Raw genomic sequence first — 19,952 nt, 5'->3', positions numbered from 1 at the left:
CGTTGGATAGCTGTGTAGGTAATATAGTTGTCTGGATATCCGTTGGATAGCTGTGTAGGTAATATAGTTGTCTGGATATCCGTTGGATAGCTGTGTAGGTAATATAGTTGTCTGGATATCCGTTGGATAGCTGTGTAGGTAATATAGTTGTCTGGATATCCGTTGGATAGCTGTGTCGGTAATAGTCGACTCTGGTCTCACTCTCAAAACGACAAATGAGGCTTCTTACTTAGGCGGGCGGCCAAAAGAGAGACTATAATCTTTTTCAAGGGTGTATCCCGATTTATCCTGGCTGCCAAAGTCTCCTCTCTGCAAAATAGGAGCTCCGGGATTAGGGTTGGTAACGACCCCCACGAAGATGGGTACTTTGGTCACATCGTCCACGAGGGTCAGAAAGAAGGGCTGGTTGAGATGGAAGAAGGGGTTGGACGCCCGGGAGGTGACCACGGCGGTGGCTGCTGTGGCCTCCGCTCCTTCCTCGTTGATCTCCATGCCGGACTTGTGCATCACACTGGACACCAGCAGGGGGCCGTCAGCTATCCGAGCCAGGTTAGGATGGAGAAAAATCTCCCCTAGACCTATAGAAGCATGGGATAGATGGAGAGAGAAAGTTAGCGGTTGTGGCCGGAGAGGAGGAGCCTTGCTGAGCTCCATGCCATCAGGGACAACCCCTTCTACCCACTATACACACAGACTTGGCTGACAGAAGGAGCACGTTCAGTGCTGGACTTAAGACTCCCATGATGTAGCACTGAACGGCACGGGAAGTCCTTCATTCCAACAGCCATCAGACTTTATGATGCACCACTGAGTAACAGTAACTATCTTCCTGGACTTTTACTTTTAGGCAGACATAGCACAATTTTACACTTACTGTATATTCTGAATATTTTTACTGTATATTTTATTCTTAGGCTTCTTTTTTATTCTTATCCGTGACTTTTTGTTTTTGTCTACCTAAATGTTTACTGTTTACTGTGAGCGATTTGTAGTGCAAAATTTCCCTCTGCATGAATAAAGTATTTCTATTCTATTCTATTCTAAAAGTCCCAAACGAGACCGGGGCTAGAGAATGTTTCGACATGTTTCACTGGCAAGTGTGTACAATTCAGTCACGTAATTGGATTCATCAGAGGTATACTGAAAACATCACTCTCCACATCTCCGTTGTGTTGAAGCGGTCACAATGACCATACACAGCCACATTAGATTACATCTTTTAATCAAATTAAGCATGGAGCGTCTTGTCGACAGAATCCAGTGCAAGAACTTAAACATTCATTGTAGAAAAAATAAGGTAAATTATCGGTAGATTAATTTGACACCCAGTCAGTGGAAAAGGCATCAGAGAACAGAGTTAAAAACCCAAGAAGGCAGAGACACACCAGTCAAAGATTAGGCAGAGACACACCAGTCAAAGATTAGGTAGAGACACACCAGTCACAGATTAGGCAGAGACATACCAGTCACAGATTAGGCAGAGACACACCAGTCACAGATTAGGCAGAGACACACCAGTCACAGATTAGGCAGAGACATACCAGTCACAGATTAGGCAGAGACACACCAGTCACAGATTAGGCAGAGACACACCAGTCACAGATTAAGGCAGATAATCATACAGCAGGTGGAGTTCAGTCAAGGCATACTTAACAGTATAGGTAATCATTGATATGATAGACAAAGAATACAGTGTGGGGTTGGCTCATATACAGTATAGGCAATTTATTTTTGTTTACATCATCACAAGTGACAGCTAATGTTCTGCTCTGGGACAGAACGTTTCTAGTTCTTATGACTAGAATTGTTAAGGCCATGTTATGGCTAAGGCTATTGACGTCTGCAGTTCCTTCGGATAGGATAGTGTGTGCGTGTGTGTGTGCGCGCGCGTGTGTGCGTGCGTGCGTGTGAGAGATACAGGCTGACTCACAACAGAACAATGTTATTTCTCCTCTATGAACTGAAGCCATTATTAAGAATGCAAAATACCTTTAAGTCAAGTCAAGTCATTTATTTATAAAGCACGTTTAAAAACTCAAGAGCCACCCAAAGTGCTGTACAGTCAAAGCATACAATTCATAATACAAAAAGGCACAGCAGGACAAGACAGTACAGTCAGAGAATAGGACAACAGTAGGCCAACACACGGATAGAGTAGCACAAAGTACAATATACATGTAGCACACAGGGGATAGAAGAACACAAGAACGGATACAAGGGGGAAGGGGCAAGATCAAACTGCATGGGAGTGTGTGAGTTAGGGTGTGGGAAAATCAGGGTTTATTCCACAGCTTGGGGGCCACGGCCTTAAAAGAGCGATCGCCTCTCTTTTTGAGTCTGGTGCGGGGGGGGGGGGGGGGGGGGGGGGGGCAGCCGAGCCTGGTTGGAGGATCTTAGTGACCTGGGTGCTGAGTAGGGGGTTATTATGAGCTCTGTGATGTACAGGGGTGCTGCACTCGATAGTGCCTTAAAAGATCAGGAGGAGGATTTTAAATTCTATTCTAAATGAGACTGGGAGCCAGTGTAGGGAGGCTAGAACTGGTGTAATGCGTTCTCTCTTTCTGGTGCCGGTAAGGAACCTGGCTGCAGAGTGCTGTACCATTTGAAGGCGGGACATGGCTGCTTGACTAATGCCGGTGTAGAGGGCATTGCAGTAGTCAAGGCGTGATGTGATGAATGCATTTACTACTTTTTCCAGGTCAACGGGTGAAAAGATTGTTTTTATTTTTGTGATGTTACGGTGTTGGAAAAAACGGGATTTTACAACAGCATTTACCTGCCGGTCAAATTAGAGCTCTGGGTCGAAGATTAATAATAATAATAATACATTTAATTTGTAACGCACCCTACATTCCTGAGAATCTCAGAGTGCTACAGAGTTAAAAGAATAAAAATAGATATATATAAAAAAAAAAGAACACATAGCAGAACAACATATGATAAGACAACTAATAAAAGGCCTTTCTAAAAAGATAGGTCTTGAGTCCACGTTTAAAAGTGTCAACAGTTTGTGGTGCTCTCAGGTGGATGGGGAGAGCATACCACAGTCTGGGCGCGGCCGAGCAGAAGGCTCGATCACCCATGGTGTGCAGCTTAGTCCTGGGGGCTTTGAGGAGGTAGGCTGTGCCAGAGCAGAGGAAGCGTGAGGAGGACTGGGAGGTGAGGAGATCCTTGAGGTAGGCAGGGGCACCACCGTGTACACACTGGTGAGTGAGGAGGAAGACCTTGTACTCGATCCTGTGTTCCACGGGGAGCCAGTGTAGTGATCTGAGGATGGGGGTGATGTGGTCATGTTTGCGCACCCTCATCAGGATCCAACAGCGCTATTCTGGATGGATTGCAGTTTATGAATGCTTTTTCTAGGGATCCCGATGAGGAGTGCATTACAATAGTCCAGCCTGGAGGAGACAAAGGAGTTTGCGAGTTTCTCTGAATCTGAATGAGTGAGTGAGGAGCGGAGTTTTGTGATGTTCCGGCGGGGAAAGAAAGAGGTCTTGCAGAGGTGTTTGATGTGGGTCTTGTATGTGAGGTGGGGGTCAAGTGACAAGTTAGTGACAAGGGTGGATAGAGGAATGTCCTGGCCGGAGAAGGAGATGGTGGTGATGGTGGAAGACCGGACCTGGTGTGGGGTACCGACCAGCATGGCTTCAGTTTTGGAGCTGTTGACCTGTAGAAACCTGTGGTTCATCCACGCCTTAGTCTCCTCCAGGCAAGCGGTCAGTGTGGGGAGTGATGAAGGTGAAGATGGTGAAATCCGGATGTACAGCTGGGTGTCGTCAGCGTAACAGTGGAATGACACACCGTGCCGGCTGATGATGCGGCCGAGGGGGAGCATGTACAGGGTGAACAGCAGGGGGCCAAGAACGGATCCCTGGGGGACACCGCAGGTGACGGGGTGGGTAGAGGATGTTGCGCCTCCCAGGGAGACACTCAGTCCGACCAGCCAAGAGGGACTGAAACAGTCCAGGAGGATGGCATGATCCACCGTGTCAAAGGCTGCCGATAGGTCGCGAAGGACCAGAATGGATGGGGTTCCAGCATCCGCTGCCATCAGAAGGTTGTTGGTGACCCTGACAAGATTACGCCCAGGCTCTTGACGTGGGGCTTGAGGTGGGTGGAGAGTTGTCCTAGGCTATTGGAGAGTGTTATGGTTGAGGGGGGGGGGGGGGCAAACAAAATGATCTCCGTTTTGTTTTCGTTGAGCTGAAAGAAGTTGTGGGCCATCCAGCTTTTTATGTCCCAGATAAAGTATTTAAGGGAGTCTAGGTTAGCTGTGTCAGAGGGGTTGAGGGGAAGGTAGATTTGGGAGTCATCGGCATAGAAATGCTATGAAATATTGTGTTTCTGGATGATTTCGACCAGGGGGAGCATGTACTGTAGATAGAGAAGAGTATGGGGGCCAGAATGGAACCTTGGGGGACCCCATACGGTAGACTAGCTGTGAGGGAGGACTGTCCACCCAAACTGACCGAAAAGGAGCAGTCGCTCAAGTAGGATGAGAACCAGTTTAGGGCAGACCCCCCAATACCTGTTTGAGATGATCGACCAGGGTGGAATGGTCGACCGTGTCGAACGCAGCGGAGATGTCCAGGAGGAGGAGCATGGCACAACATCCCGCTAACTCCCTTATTAAACTCAATTTTCATTAAACTGTCAAATTAGGTGTGGGAATGGGTATTTCCACAGGTCGGTTGCGGAGAATGACGATTTCATATTTTAAAATTGGAATGAAATTCAATGAAAAGAACAGATCACAACAAAAAGGTACAATAACAGCATCCAGATCAAAAAAGTCTTACCCATCTTGGTCAAAATGTCCTTCAGCTCATGGGTGTACTCCAACATGAACTTGGGGATTTTGACTTCCACGTTCCTCTCCTTGGGCAAACGGTCATACAGCTCGGAGATATTCAGCTTCTCGGCAATGGCCGACACATTCACGGGACCAGAGAAGGGAAGGACCACAAGCAGGCTCATCTTCTTCTGGAACGGGAACCGAGCCACCTGGACGGGCAGAGGAAAGGGTATAACAGAGGATGAGGTTTCAAGATTCAAGAGTTTTATTTGTCACATACATACACGAGACATGCAGTGAAATGTAGGTGGCCATGCCTGCCTCGATTGTAAAATAAAATTAAAAATAATAAAATAGATGATAAAAAAGTAAGAATAAATGCTAAGCTTAAGTAATATTATATACAATAATATACAGATCTGTTTTTAGAGTGACCTTTTTGTAGTGTATTTGTGTGGGGTATGTGAGAGAGTGTAAGTGAGGATGTGTGGTGTGTGTGTTCATGTGTGTGGAGAGAGGTGTGCGTGGAGAGAGGTTAGGGCCTAGACTATGGAATAGCCTTCCCTCTTCCATCAGACTCGCCCCATCCGTCGATTCTTTCAAGTCTCAGCTTAAAACATACTTCTATTCACTAGCGTTTGAATCTTCTTAATGGGTTTTGTGCTGCTTGTATATAGTGTATATGTCTCTTCTATGTACTGATCATTGTATGCATGCTTTACCGTATTTGAATGTGTTATTATTCGTTTTAAGGCCTTGTACAGCACTTTGGTCAACTCTGTTGTTTTTTAAACATGCTTTATAAATGAAATTGACTTGACTAGGAGCAGGGATTTACATGAGTCGGGAAAGTAAACAACTTATATTAATATACAAAGGGTAAGATTGTAGGTTTGAGGTTAGATTGAAGGTACCTCATTTTGGATTTGCATTTTAGTTTTGTATATTTTGTATAGTGTTTGGTCTTTACACCTTTTTTTTTTTTTACTGTATGAAGCAAATTCTCAGGAGGGTCACACAGAACCAAGCATTTCACTATAATGTACATGTACCTTATATGTGACAAATAAAACAAAACTTTGAGTATAGATTTCCGGGGCAGTGGTGAGGTTACAAGGGAAAGTGTTTTACCCAAGCTTCCAGGTCATTATCAATGAGGAGACTCAAGGGGTGTTTGGCATCTTCCATCATCTCAACATCAACCATGTGCTTCTCATCGATGTAGAAGGCACCTCTGGAGGTGAAGCGTGGATCGAAGCGAGATGTCCATTGTCCTGTTAGAGACGAGAACGAGAGACGTCTTGTCACAGGGGGTCAATGTGATTCAGCCTCACATTACAGACATAGAGTGCTACAAACAAACAAAGTACTACAAAAGTAGTACTTATACTACCGTCCACGTGATAAGATGGACATTACTAGTACTGTCCCCTTGATAATACGGATAATACTAGTACTGTCCCCTTGATAATATGGATAATACTAGTACTGTCCACTTGATAAGACGGATAATACTAGTACTGTCCACTTGATAAGACGGATAATACTAGTACTGTCCCCTTGATAAGACGGATACTACTAGTACTGTTCACTTGATAAGATGTGCAGACGTCCAGACTACATCTCATTTACCTTTGAAGTGAACAGCATTGATGAGTATGAGGAGCACATTGGGCGGTAGAGAAGACAGGAAGTCTCTCAGCTTTCCGTTCGTGGCATTCTCTACCCAGTCGTTTACCTGTTGCAGTCCTTCTAACGTCACCGGCTCTGAGCCATAGAGTCGTTTGGATTCATGAGCGAACTCTGGCTTCGGCTTGAACCCTACAACACAGACGGAGACACTCGTTCAAACACTGCATTTATTTTCTTAAAAGTACACTTTAGAACAGCAGTCACTTCTTCTTCGACAACGTTATATATAGACAGCAGTAGAAACCGAAATAGAGTGTGCCAAGAAGAAAGCGTGTTTCCGTGAACATGGTTCTTACGGCGAGCTCCACTGCAGAGGGTTTGAGACCGCAACAACATTTCTTAGGTTCTGGCTTCATTTTCATTTTTTATTATTATAAAAAAAAAAATACTTGGAATGCGAAAATAGCACGATGAGGTAGAAATACAGACTGTAGGATTTAAGTGGAGGGTATTTTCAGTCATGTTACTACAGGACATTTTGTTCACCCCCACTTCAGGGTGCCCCACAGCTATTTCAATAAGATTATATTTGCAAGGTACCGGTAGTTCTTTTTCGGTAAACAGTCTAAAAGCCTTACTCTGAAATTATGTCTCGTAGTCAGCAATCCCTAAACATCACTAGACTATTGATATATTGTTTGTCACAGGTTATCATCCCAGCTGTTTGCATTTTAATGTATCAGACTATGAAGCTTCAAGAACTACTAGGAATGTCTGATCAATGGGCCTCATTCATGAAGCGATATAAGAACAGATTTCGTTCTTAACTAGCATTTCCTCTTATTTTGTTCTTACCTGGGATTCAGCAATGTTTTCTTATTGTTGCTTTTCTCTCAGGCAAGACCAAATTCTAAGAGTGGTCGAGAGCACTCTTACCCAGATAAGAAACTCTTACCCAGATGAGAAACATTAAAAAAAAGCCTACCATTCCTTTTTTTTTTGATCAAATTTTTTAATTATTAATTACATGAAACAGGACAACACAATAACCACAGTAACAAAAAACATAACTTCACAGGAGAATAACAACAATAATACAGAATAATAAATTATAAGACAAAAAGAAAAAGAAACAGCGTCCAACCTATCAAATATAGGTGGCTACTTCAATAACAAAAAGGGGTCTTCAAGACATGGCAACCTTTCCCCACCTTTACAAAGTGGAGTGACTTAAAAGATTGTTTATGAGAGTGTTGTCGCAGATTTACTGTAGATAGCCTAGGTCCCTTACACATGTTCAAGACTGCCAGACTCGCAGACGGTAAAGTGTAAGAAGAAAGAAATTCCTCTTCCAAGTTGGTTGACAGGTCAATCAGTCTGCCAATATTAGTCCCTTGGGGAAATGGCATGTGAATTGACATATAGCGCAGAATAGCTAAATACCAACCCCCCCTAAAATCCCCCCAGCCAAAGTTAAGAAGGACAAGACAAAAACCAAGACAGACAAGACATTTCCTCCTCCCCCTCCCCAGAGACCGCCGGACCCCCCCGATCAAGCGCCCCAACCCCGCTCAGCCGCACACGGCGGTCTTTACCTTCTCAGCTGCTGCGAACCACAGGTCAATGCCAGCCTGCCCTACCCCAATCACCCGAGCCGTGGATATCTCAAGATAAATCACATCCAATAGAGTTAGGGACCAGTTGATCATTGTCAGCTTCTCAGGCTCCTTCCATCTCATTGCTATAAGCTTCTTCGCTGCTGTGACGCCCGCTAGGACAACCCTTTTCAGTTGTACGGACGCGGGTAGTGTCGTTATATCGTTCAGGAGTAGCGTAACAGCTGTGAATGGGATAGTTAAGCCACATAGATCTGAAAGTTTGTCCGTTATTGACCTCCAGAAACGGGCCACTGGTGGGCAATCCCAATACATATGCATATAAGTGCCAGTGGCCTTTTGAGAGCACAAAGTGCACCGAGAGTCGGTTATCAGTCCCATAGCAAATAGCTTCCTAGGCGTAAGATAGGTCCTATGAATATAATTAAAATTAATTTGCTGGTGATTGGGGTTGCGGGAAGATAATGCCACATTTGCCCAAACATCATCCCAGTCAAACTCGGGGTCCAACTCCGGGATATCCACACGCCAGATTGTATCCAATGATAAATTTTTATACGTGGATTGAATTAAGAGCGTATAAAAGTCTGAGACAAACCCTCTGGATGTCGTTCTGTCCACTATGAGCCTGAGGAAGGGGTGTGGTTGCAAAGCTTGAGCCCACGGTACGCCATGCGCCCTCAGTGCTGACCTTAGTTGAAGGTAAAGAAAGAAGGACTCGCCGGGAAGATCATAAAATTCTCTTAAGTCCTGAAACGCACGGAGGCCGTTCTTATCATAAATATCCTCCAGAGTATGCACTCCCCTCCTTTGCCATTGAGGAATATTAACCGGCTTGTGTCCAACAAGTAATTGCTGGTTATTAAAAATTGGAGAGTCCAGGTGCCAAGGGCATTTAACCCCACACGACCTCTGTACATTACGCCACGTTTGGATCACGTGAGTAATGATCGGTCCATACCTCAGCCGGCATTTCGCAATAGAGACAGTGGAGTACACTACATCCTGCAATCTTAGCGGAGACACCGCCGCCGCTTCTAAGGAGCGCCACGATACAGCCTCTACAGGGTCTAGCCAGCACATCAGAGGTCTCAGTGAAAAGGACCAGAAATAAAGTTTAAAATCAGGGATTGCGAGGCCCCCATCTTGTTTCCTACGTTGAGTAGTAGCCCTTTTGATTCTCGGGCGTTTGTTATTCCAGACAAACTTAGATACCATCGATTGTACCTTGCGCCAGCGGTCTATTGGAGGGGGCAGGGGGAGCATTGAGCTAATAAAATTTATCCTAGGCAGGATGTTCATTTTGATTATGGAAGCCCGGGCTTGTAAGGAGTTAGGAAGGGACGACCACCTGTCTAGATCCTGGCGTATTTTATCATAAGTACCCGTGAAGTTGTACTTAGTAGTTTGGTTCAGCGTGGGGAATATCTCTATGCCCAGGTATTTAAAATGTTCTACTATGGGGATATCAGCTGGTAGTCGTACCGCCTTGGCCAGTTCATTAAGAGGTAGGCAGGCTGATTTGTTCCAGTTAATCTTAAAACCTGACAATTTACCAAAGTCGTCGATTATCCTCAATAATTTTGTGGCCGACCGGGAGGGGTCGTCCATGAAAATCAGCAGGTCATCCGCATAGAGAGCAATTTTGTGTGGAGTATTGTTGACCATTATGGGGACGATGTCCTCCGATTGCCTAATAAATTGGGCCAAAGGTTCGAGGGAAAGCGCGAACAGTCCCGGGCTCAGAGGGCAACCCTGTCTAGAAGATCTGGAGACTGGAAAGAGTGTGGAACAGTTTTTGCCTGTCAGTATCATCGCAGACGGCGAGGCATACAGGACTTTAATCATATGAATAAAACTCTTTCCAAGACCCATGACCTCAAGTACCTTCCACAGGTATGACCACTCAAGTCTGTCAAACGCCTTCATGGCATCCAAAGACAGAACTGTGGATGGAGTTGTATTGTCTTTACTGTTATCGATTACATGCAACAGCCTCCTAAGATTATCTGCAGCCAGACGCCCCGGGATAAAACCAGTTTGATCGCAGTGTACCAATACAGACATAAATCTCTGCAGGCGACGGGCCAGCACCTTGGCAAACACCTTTAAATCGGCCCCGAGAAGACTCAAGGGTCTATAGCTACCACAATCATTGGGATCTTTGTCCTTTTTGAGAAGTAAAGAAATCAACGCCATATTGACATCTCTTGAGAACTCCCCTTGTTCGATAGCGTAATTGATCATATCGAGCATCAATGGACCCAGTTGGTCCCAGAAAGCTAAATACACTTCGGGTGGAATACCATCCCAGCCTGGCGCCTTACCCCTCTGCATTTCAACAATAGTCTCCCTCAATTCTACGAGAGTAATCGGTCTCCCCAGTTCCTTGGCCTCTTCCTCAGAAATGTGGGGTATCTCAAGCCCGCCAATGAACGATTCAAATCTAGAGTCATCCAGATTACCCTCTGAGCTATATAACTGTGAGTAAAACTCTTTAAAAGTGTCATTGATCTTTTTCGAATCAGTAGTGACTGCACCCTGGCTCGTCCTAATCGAGGGGATATCTGAGAAATGATCATTTGAGCGTATTTTCATTGCCAATAGATGGCTAGGTCTGGAGCCGTGAAAATAGTAATTTTGTCTTGTCCTATGTATTAAGAACTCAGACTGTTGTTTAAGTATAGAGTTTATTTCTTTTTTGACTATCTTACGTTGTGTGTTTAGTCGTTCATTATAGTCAGTTTGCAAGGATGCGTATAGGTCCGCATATAATGATTCCAGTCCTTCTAGCTTTTTTGACCGGGATTTTCGCAAATTGGAGGCAAATAGTGTGACATGACCCCTGATGAATCCTTTCAATGCGTTCCACAGGACCCTAGGGTCTTCTACCGTGCCAACGTTGATCTGCAAAAATTCAGCTAGTTTACTCCTGAACTCAGAACAGAAGTCATCGTTCTTTAGCAAGGTCGAATTAAAACGCCATCTGGGGGCTCTTGCGGAGAGCCTGCCAAAGGTTGCCGTAAGGAAAATCCCCTTGTGGTCTGAGAGAGCCAAGGGAACCAATGAGACATCGAAACTATCAAACATATTAGGGGACGCGAATGCATAGTCAATTCGAGAGAAGCTTTTGTGTCTGGCTGACAGGTGAGAGTAATCTCTGAGGGTGGGGTTGCATAAGCGCCAGAGGTCTGTGAGCCCCGTGTCTTTGGCCCACATCCTGAGGGCCTCAGAGGCCCGTTTCTGGTCGCTCGTTTCAGAGGTCCCGGACCTATCCATCTCCGCATCCCAGCACGCATTAAAATCGCCACCCACAATGAGAGCGTATCCATTAAGTTCCAACATATTCTTCGTGATTGTATTATAGAACGCTGAATCAAATGTGTTAGGAGCATACAATGCTATTATAGCCATCTTCCTATGCAAGAATTCAACTTTTGCTATAGTAATCCTTCCCTCCGTGTCCGACCATACATCCAAGATTTTGATATCAAGGTTACGTCTTGTAACTATGACTACTCCTTTCGTCTTATCATCGGCTGAGGATGAGGAGATAACGTGATATTGCCGATTTGCCAGTCTTGACACGTCACCTACCATTAAATGCGTCTCACTAAGGAGAGCAAGGTCAATATTTCTCCTCTTCAATAGCCAAAGGACACTGGCACGCTTGTGTGGGGCGTTAAGCCCTCCTGCGTTCCAAATTAAAATATTCAATTTAGCCATGGTCGAGCTTGTATAAGTGCGTAGAGAACATACCCGTGCAGCCAGGCTGAGTACAGAGGTGCCGATCCCGGCGGGCCCGGACGGTCAATCCCAGGAGTTCAGAGGAGGAACACTTACACATATATAAGACAACAGTACATAGAACACATAAAAATACCACCCCAGCTACAGCCCCCCCTCCTTCTACTCTAAACCCTAACCCACCCGTCCTACTATAAGTTCCTCTATACCCACTCTCCAATCCCCACCCTATGCCCCATCCACTGAGGATGGTCATCTTCCTATCACTTCCCACTAGAGACATGGATCAATAAGACGCTTCCCACTCCCACCCCCCTCTAGATAAACCCCTAAGTAAACCCCCACTAGTCCAATAAACACAAATATTATAAAATAAAATTCAATAAAGATATCGGTCGAAAACCACCTGAGCCCTGGCCCCAACATGAGACAACCATAATGGTAAAAATAGCCATTATTAAATAATAACTCTGCATCAACCTGCAGCCCTCTATTTCCGAATCTGCGCTTCAACATCACATTGTTATAGCCCAAAAAGGTATAGGAAAATTCAATACAAAATTAAATTAAAGCATCCCAGCCGATAGTCTAAGGCAGGTTCGGGTCACAGGTTAATTGTGCAAAATTGTGTGAACAGTGTCAATTAAACAATGACCAAAAAAAAAGGAGGAAGGGAAAAAAAAAGGTTATGGTCAAAGTGCACCCCTTTAGCCGTCCCTCTGATCAGGCACAACGGCTGAATGACCTAACCTATGTAAGAATAGAATTAAACACAATCATTCATTAATCAATCCGGGGATGGTAATAGGCAACACCTGACACCACCTGTCATCATACATTGTTTCAATAAAGATATCGGTCGGAGCAGTTAGTCCAAGGTAGGATCGAATCACAGTTAAATTGCTCATTCAAATGCCCTTAAAACAGCGACACTAATTATTATATAATTACTCAGCATCAACCCTGTAACCAACTACCTTGGAGTCTGCATATTAATGTCGCAACGTTATAGCATAAGTGGATCACGGAAAATTCAAAACACATTTAAGGATTAGCAGTTAGTCCAAGGTAGGATCGGATCACAGTTAAATTGCTCATTCAAATGCCATTAAAACAGCGACGATAATTATTATATAATTACTCAGCATCAACCTGTAACCATCTACCTTGGAGTCTGCATATTAATGTATCAACTTTATAGCATAAGTGCCTCACGGAAAATTCAAAACAAAATTAAGGCGAGTCAGCAGTTAGTCCAAGTTAGAACCGGATCACATTTAAATCGCGCATATAGATGACATCGACAATAGGAAAGAAAAAAGAAAGGAAGAGAGGGTAATGGCTAGAGTGCAAGCCATATAACCATATAGCCATGAAGTGCAAGCCATACCCGACCCAACCTGTTATCAAATATTGTATATGCATATTCAACCGACCTTGGCATCTACTTTGGATCACCAAAGCTCAAAACAACCTGGATATAAAAATAAAAAGCATACCAGAAGTTAGTTAGGGACTCGGTCACTCTTGAACTGTGCAAACCAATGTCCCTTTGAGCAGCAACAGCAACCAAAATACGTAACCATTAACGAATGTCTCAGCGCAGACCATAGTCGAAGCCCGCTGGCTAGCCCGAGGCTAGCGCGTAAGCTAGTGACGAATCCGGATAGCACGTTAGCCTACTATGTACATTGTTCAGCTAGCTCGTTAGCTTCCAAAGAGGCGATACACAAGTACGACCATGAGGTCAGCTTTAGCAAGTAACAGAAGTCATTGGGAAGCCCCGCTAGTTGGATGGGCAGAGGACAGTTAGCATGTCTGGGCATGACAGCAAGTGTTTGTGAATAGTCGACCTAATCAATGTATATAGGCCCAAACCGCCAAGTCACTCACCCTCCATAGATATCAAGCAACAGACTCGGGTGTCTCCGCGAGATATTCCTTCGCTTTAGCCAACGACCAAAACAAACGCTGACCACCGACCTTCTCCAACACAGATAGTTTCGCGGGAGCGAATAACGTGGGCCTCAGGCCTAGTTTCCATAGCTTAGTCAGGACCACCTTGTACTCGGCTCTCTGAGCTTGAACCTCCGGTGTAAAGTCCTCGAAAATGGCCACTTTGTGATCGCCAATCCTCAGAGTACCCCTTCTGGTACGAGCCGACCGCATGATGATTTCTCTCTGTTGGAGTCTGTTCAGCTTGACTATGATGGGCCTCGGTTCTTTGTTCACGCCGGGAGAAAACCTGCCCGCTCTGTAGGCCGACTCACAGATAGGAGGCGAGGGGAGGACGTCCGTCCCTAGTATCTTCTGCAGCAGTTCGGGCATGGTCTCAGAGAGACGGCCTTCACCGCTGGTCTCCGGTACTCCAACAATCCTGACGTTGTGGCGTCTATCCCGGGACTGCATCTCCTCCATCGCCGACTGTAGTTTGTTGACTTCAGCCTGCCTAGCCAGCAGGGCGGATTCAAGACCCGCCATCTTCTCACACTGTGATGATACCTCCGTCGTTAGCATGGCTAGTTCGTTAGCATTAGCCGATGAGGCAGCGTGAATCGTCTCCATCTTGTCTGTCAGCGGGACTACCGCCAGCCGTATTTCTTCTGATATCTCACGACGGAGGCTGATACAGAAATCCGCCAACACTTTCTTCTGTGCTTCAGCGATGCGTGCCTCAGATTCTGCGTGTACTTTCTTCTGTGCTTCAGCGATGCGTGTCTCAGAGTCTGCGTGTAGCTTGGTCATGACCAAGAGTACAGCTTCGCTTAACTCCCCGACAGCGGGAGACGGTGCGGCCATGCTCGGCGGTGTCGGTGTCGTGCCTAATTCTTTCATGGCTCTGGTTTCCACCCCCGCCATCGTAGAAAGTCGAAAAAAGTTGGTGAATGTATACTAAACACGACGACCTAGCAAACAGATAAAAAACAAATAAAAATAAAATAAAGACTAATGGGGAGAAACGTATATTCAGCACGGTAGAAGGGAGCTCCTGTGAAACACGTCTACTCCATGATCGCTCAGCTCCGCCCCCCAAAGCCTACCATTCCTAATAATACATCAGATTTATATAGCGCTTTTCCTAATGCTCAAAGACACTTTATAAAACAAACAATACAATACAGTTTTAGTAGATACAATAAAAAAATATATATAAAAAGGTGAGAGAGGAAGGACTTCATGGGGTTGAAAGCAAACCATTGGTCAATTGCCCCAAAATACGACTTTATAAACCCAGAACTTTTCAATAATTATTATTATTATTATTATAACTTATTGCGTGCGTTCTTCTTCTGAAATGGATTATATATTGCTGTTAGAACAGTTAGATGCTGGCTGCCAAGGCCATACGCATAGAACGCATATTTACAACATCTCCTCTCCTCTCCTCTCTTCTCTTCTCTGCTCGTACAAGTTCTGAGCGCATTCGGTGTTTTAGCCACAGGGACCTTTCAGAGAGAGATGACAGGTGACAGATCCAGTATTTCCCAACCTACTGTGCGATTGGTTCTTGACAAGCGTCGTCAAGTCGTTCAGTATTGACAAAGCCTACTTTGCTGGAACGATTTATTTCGCACTATACAGTACGCGGTATACGTATAAGTACAAGTATAAGTCTTTATTTGTCATCAGATTAACACACACACACATGCGATGAGCGACCCACAGGAACACACACACACACATGTGTCGCGAGTCGTGAGATGTGTGACTGTGTGTGCGTGTGTCATCTTGAGATCAGTCGCAAATCGCTTCCTGTTGAATAATAGACAGCGATCAGATGCCGAAACTCGGCTGTTTTACACATGCCTCATTCGCCTTATAAGGAGATGGTGGGCGTGTCTGTATGCAAATGCTTTTAGCGCGAACACGCATTTGAATTTAAGAATGAGTGGGATTCATCATGCAACCGACCTGGGTAAGAACTGATTTCGACGTTAAGAACGGCTTGATGAATGTGGCGGTGGCTTTTATTATTGTTCTCTTAACAGACAGGTAAGAGTATAAGAAAAATAATAAGAGAGTATTGTTGAATGAGGCCCATTGAGTGTCTGACATCCACCTAAACTGCATGGACTACAACAACGCACAACGCCAGTTAGGGTACCTTATGTATACTGCACCTGTGTATACTGTATACTTTACTAATATATTTAGATTCTACTGTTTATTGTAACCATATTTATTGTAATGTATAATATAACTGACCCTCATCTGCACCCTTGATCACACTGCCTACTTGCTCGGATGCGTTTATTCAAAGTTAATTATATTGTTTACACTGCTTATTTTTACTTTTCTACTGTACTCAAATTGTATTACTTGTATTTATGTATTCTACTATTACCATGCCCATACCTGTATCCCCTCCTCCCCCATGCTGCTATGATGCCTGCATTTGCCCAAGGGGATCAATAAAGGAATATCTCATCTCGTCTTATCGTATGGCTCAAAATACACTCAGATTAAAGCCAACGATACAGTTACATCTCAGTCACCATGGAGGCAAAATGTCAATGTGTTGACGTCAAGGAGTAAAAGTAGCCTTTTTAGTATAGCTTTCAGACACAAGCGCTCATTGCCCCAGACCGAGCCCCTTGTTCATCCTATAGCATTGACGACTTTGAACTGTTAAACCGTAATCCAGAACAATTTTATTGCACTGTAAAAAAATATATTTTATATGTCTGCACTTTATGTGCTCATTTCATGTATATTCTACTACTTATTGCACTATTTCACTCAGTCTATTCTATCTTACTCTTTTTATTACTGTCTATTTTTTTTTTAACTGAATCAAACCATAAACAAGGTGGCCTGTTGGGATGTTAGATCCTAATGTGAACAACTGTGAACAACAAGTTCAAGTTTGTTTATTAGTTGTTATAGTAAAATACAGAATACTTTTCCATTAAATGCTTTTTTCTGTGTGCTCATTTTATGCCTGTCTTTTTTCTGTTGTGAAGCACTTTGAGCTGCGATTTCTGTATGAAAGGTACTATACAAATAAAGTTACTATTATTATTATCATTGACCTTGGCGCAGGAAGATGCGGGTGGCGATCTGCAGGTCACTCTTTCGGAGCTGCTTCAGGATGCTGCGCATGGAACTGTGATAGCAAGGCAGAGCGTTGGTGTGGAGGTGATGCATCAGAAGCTCCTCAGTCTCATTCACCGCCCCTGATGTGAAGAGAAACGAAGCAAACGGCTCAAAACATGCACAGAGCGGCATTTAGAACTTAAAAGAACACGCCAACATTTTGGGGAAATTAGCTTACCGTCTTCTCCAGAGAGAGACAAGAAGATACCAGTTTCCTCTCCGTGCATTCAGTAGAAAGCTATCTGGCTGCACGTTAGCCTAGCTTAGCACAATGAATGGAAGCGGACAGTGCCGGTTAGCCTAGGCATTGTCCAACTAACACCTCTCCCGAAGGCTAACTGGCACTGTCCGCTTCCATTCATTGTGCTAAGCTAGGCTAACATGCAGCCAGATAGCTTTCTACTGAATGCACAGAGAGGAAACTGGTATCTTCTTGTCTCTCTCTCTGGAGAAGACGGTAAGCAAATTTCCCCAAATGTTGGCGTGTTCCTTTAACTGAAAATGCATCTATTTGGAACTTGACAACTGTAAAAAAATATATATATATATATATATATATATATATATGTGTGTGTCTGAGACGGCATTATAAGATGTAGCACCTATATATATGTGGACATAACCACCAGTCAAATGACAATTTGTCGTAATGTAACGGATACAATGGGCAGTCCTTACCCAGAGCCAGCTGGGAGAGAGCCAGTGAGATGCTGAGTGGAGATATGATCACGTTGGGCTCCTCCGGTGTGGTGTTCAGGTTCTGCAGGAGCTGCATGCCCATCGTCATGATGGCGTTGGCTATGACCTCCCTGGACTCCAGACTCCGGCCCAGAGACGGACAGTCACCCTCTTCGTCGTCTTCTTCCGAGGCGTCCGGCTCTGGCCCGTCGGGTACAGTGGTATTTAACGTGGGAACTGTATTCGTCGGTTGCTGTGTGCACAGTACACGTGGCACGAGAGAGAGAATAGGAAATGCATTAGTTCTGTGTTATTATCCATGAAACCGGGGTGACCCCAACCCTACCGTCAAAAGAAAAGCAGCAACCGCCAAGAAATTAGGTCGTACTTTAGTTTGTATATTGTATAGTGTTTGGATTTTTTTATTTTTTTTTACTTTTATACTGTATGAAGCACATTCTCAGGGGCCTCATACAGAACCAAGCATTTCACATTTCATTTGTCACATTACAAGTGACAAATAAAAACAAAACTTGAAACTTGAGAACTTGAAATGCACAGAAACCCGAGCTTTCCAACCTCTCTGGGGTGGCTGGGCATCAAAGGAATGAGAGGCATCAGAGGAATGAGTGGGGTCGCCTCGCCCTCCTCCGCCACCTCAGCATTCTGTTGAAAAGGTTAAAGGTTAAATGGTGTATACAGCGTTACATTTCTATGACATAATGGCAAATCATACTCATGCAGCAGAATTACAGTGATGGTTAATGATTAATGGGAGCGCTTTACGGTCAGTTGTCCTCTGCAGAGGCAGATCAACAGGAGTGCAAGCAGACGCAGGTCCATGTCCCAACAGTGTGTCTGGAACAGAGGGAAAGTCCAATACAGCAAATCACGCCAGGCAACTCATTAGTTTCTCCAATGATAAGAGATATTTTGTTCAGAATTTTCTTAATACAACCCAGTAGCTAACAATAGTAAAGCTCTAAACACATTTGTTCGAGTCAATTAGTTTCGCAACCGGGTAAAAAGGTTGTCTCCTCTGTAGTTTATTATCTAGATGTTCTGTTTCGTCTACAGTTTTTAGTATTCATATGTTCTCTCTCTGCTTAGTCTCTCTCTCACTCTGTCAGAAAGGCACCTAAATCATTTGGAGCGCAACTCAAATGTGGGAGCCAAACAATAACTTCAGAATTACTCCCAACAGCGAGAAATGTCTACTCTCTTAAAAGGGGTCCTTGATGATTAGCAATTGATACCAGGTGTGTTTCAAAACCACAGAAGTAGAAAAACAAGACACACTAGCGCACCGATAAAATAGAAAATAAATCCATTAATCAGATTATTCCGGATATATTATTATACAATTGCAAAGATCAACAGACTGACAAGGTCTGGCCTTAGGAGAGGTTTAATTTGGAATATAAAGCAATATGTTTTATCAGTCTGTGTCATAACGGGTCAATTCATGTCCAAAGAAGAGAAAATGTAATGTAGCCTACATTAGGCTGTTTATGCTGTAGCATGTTAAAACAAATCAATCAATATGGTCTCTATATATTGTACATACGCCTACATAGATAAGGCATACATGAACAAGGATTGACATGAACAAGAATATCAGAATGTATAAGGACCTTTCTCTTCAATAAATAACCTCAAGGTTAGAGTTCAGACTATTCGAATAACAAGGGTAACTTACCTTATTTCGAACTAGAAAAGAAAACCACCTGCAATTTAGTCTTTTAATCAAAAAAGAGCCTCGTGAACGTGAGTGGGAGAAATCCGGAGTAAAAAGATTGGCATTTGCTCAGTGAAGTTAAATATCAACTTACATTGATTGGGGTCCTCATACAAGTCTGTATTTGTTTGTAAATGAAGCTACGGAGACTCACCCAGGGTCACACACTGAAGCACAACAGCTGGCGTTTAGCACAATGAACAGATGATAATATACTGTATCATGACACATGATATACTGTATCACAAAACACTATGAAGTTGATGACAGTTGTGTGGTCATTCAATTTTGTGTGGGCAACCAAAATTCAATGGCTGAAGAACAAAACATCCTATCTGAAAATTTCACATTTTTGAGAAAGTGTTGTTTTTGTGTTTTCTTGCAGAATGCTATTTTTTAAGGATACCCAATACAATACACCGTTTTTGGACTATTTCTTTTAGTGCAGATACAGTAGGATGTTTTGTTCTTCTGCCGTGTTGTGTTGACATCACAAGCTTATGTGGATGAATCACAAAGAAAACATTTCTCACACTCTCTCGTCTTAAGACTGACTGTTGACCAAATGACTAACTTGAACAAAATGTCAAGGGACCACTTCCTTGGCCAACAATGGCTCGGGAGGTAGAGCAGTCGTCTGGTAATACGG

General features: G+C 44.0%; 1 protein-coding gene across 1 annotated transcript; it reads right to left on the bottom strand.

Annotated features, from left to right (window-relative positions):
* Nucleotides 1–225: 225 nt before the first annotated feature.
* Nucleotides 226–18,408, bottom strand: serpinf2b (serpin peptidase inhibitor, clade F (alpha-2 antiplasmin, pigment epithelium derived factor), member 2b; the record flags this gene model as incomplete). The annotated part of the gene is made up of 7 exons (XM_084310889.1): nucleotides 226–578; nucleotides 4,800–5,004; nucleotides 5,927–6,069; nucleotides 6,428–6,616; nucleotides 16,824–16,967; nucleotides 17,566–17,818; nucleotides 18,352–18,408. 7 exons carry the CDS (start codon nucleotides 18,406–18,408, stop codon nucleotides 226–228), a joined length of 1,344 nt encoding a protein of 447 aa, XP_084167015.1.
* Between the last annotated feature and the right edge of the window lie 1,544 nt (nucleotides 18,409–19,952).

The sequence above is a fragment of the Notolepis coatsorum genome, assembly GCF_963971535.1.
Source record: "Notolepis coatsorum genome assembly, chromosome: 1".
Lineage (NCBI taxonomy): Eukaryota > Metazoa > Chordata > Actinopteri > Aulopiformes > Paralepididae > Notolepis > Notolepis coatsorum.
The sequence above is the reverse complement of the archived record's forward strand: the minus strand, read 5'-3'. Positions and strand labels throughout refer to the sequence as shown.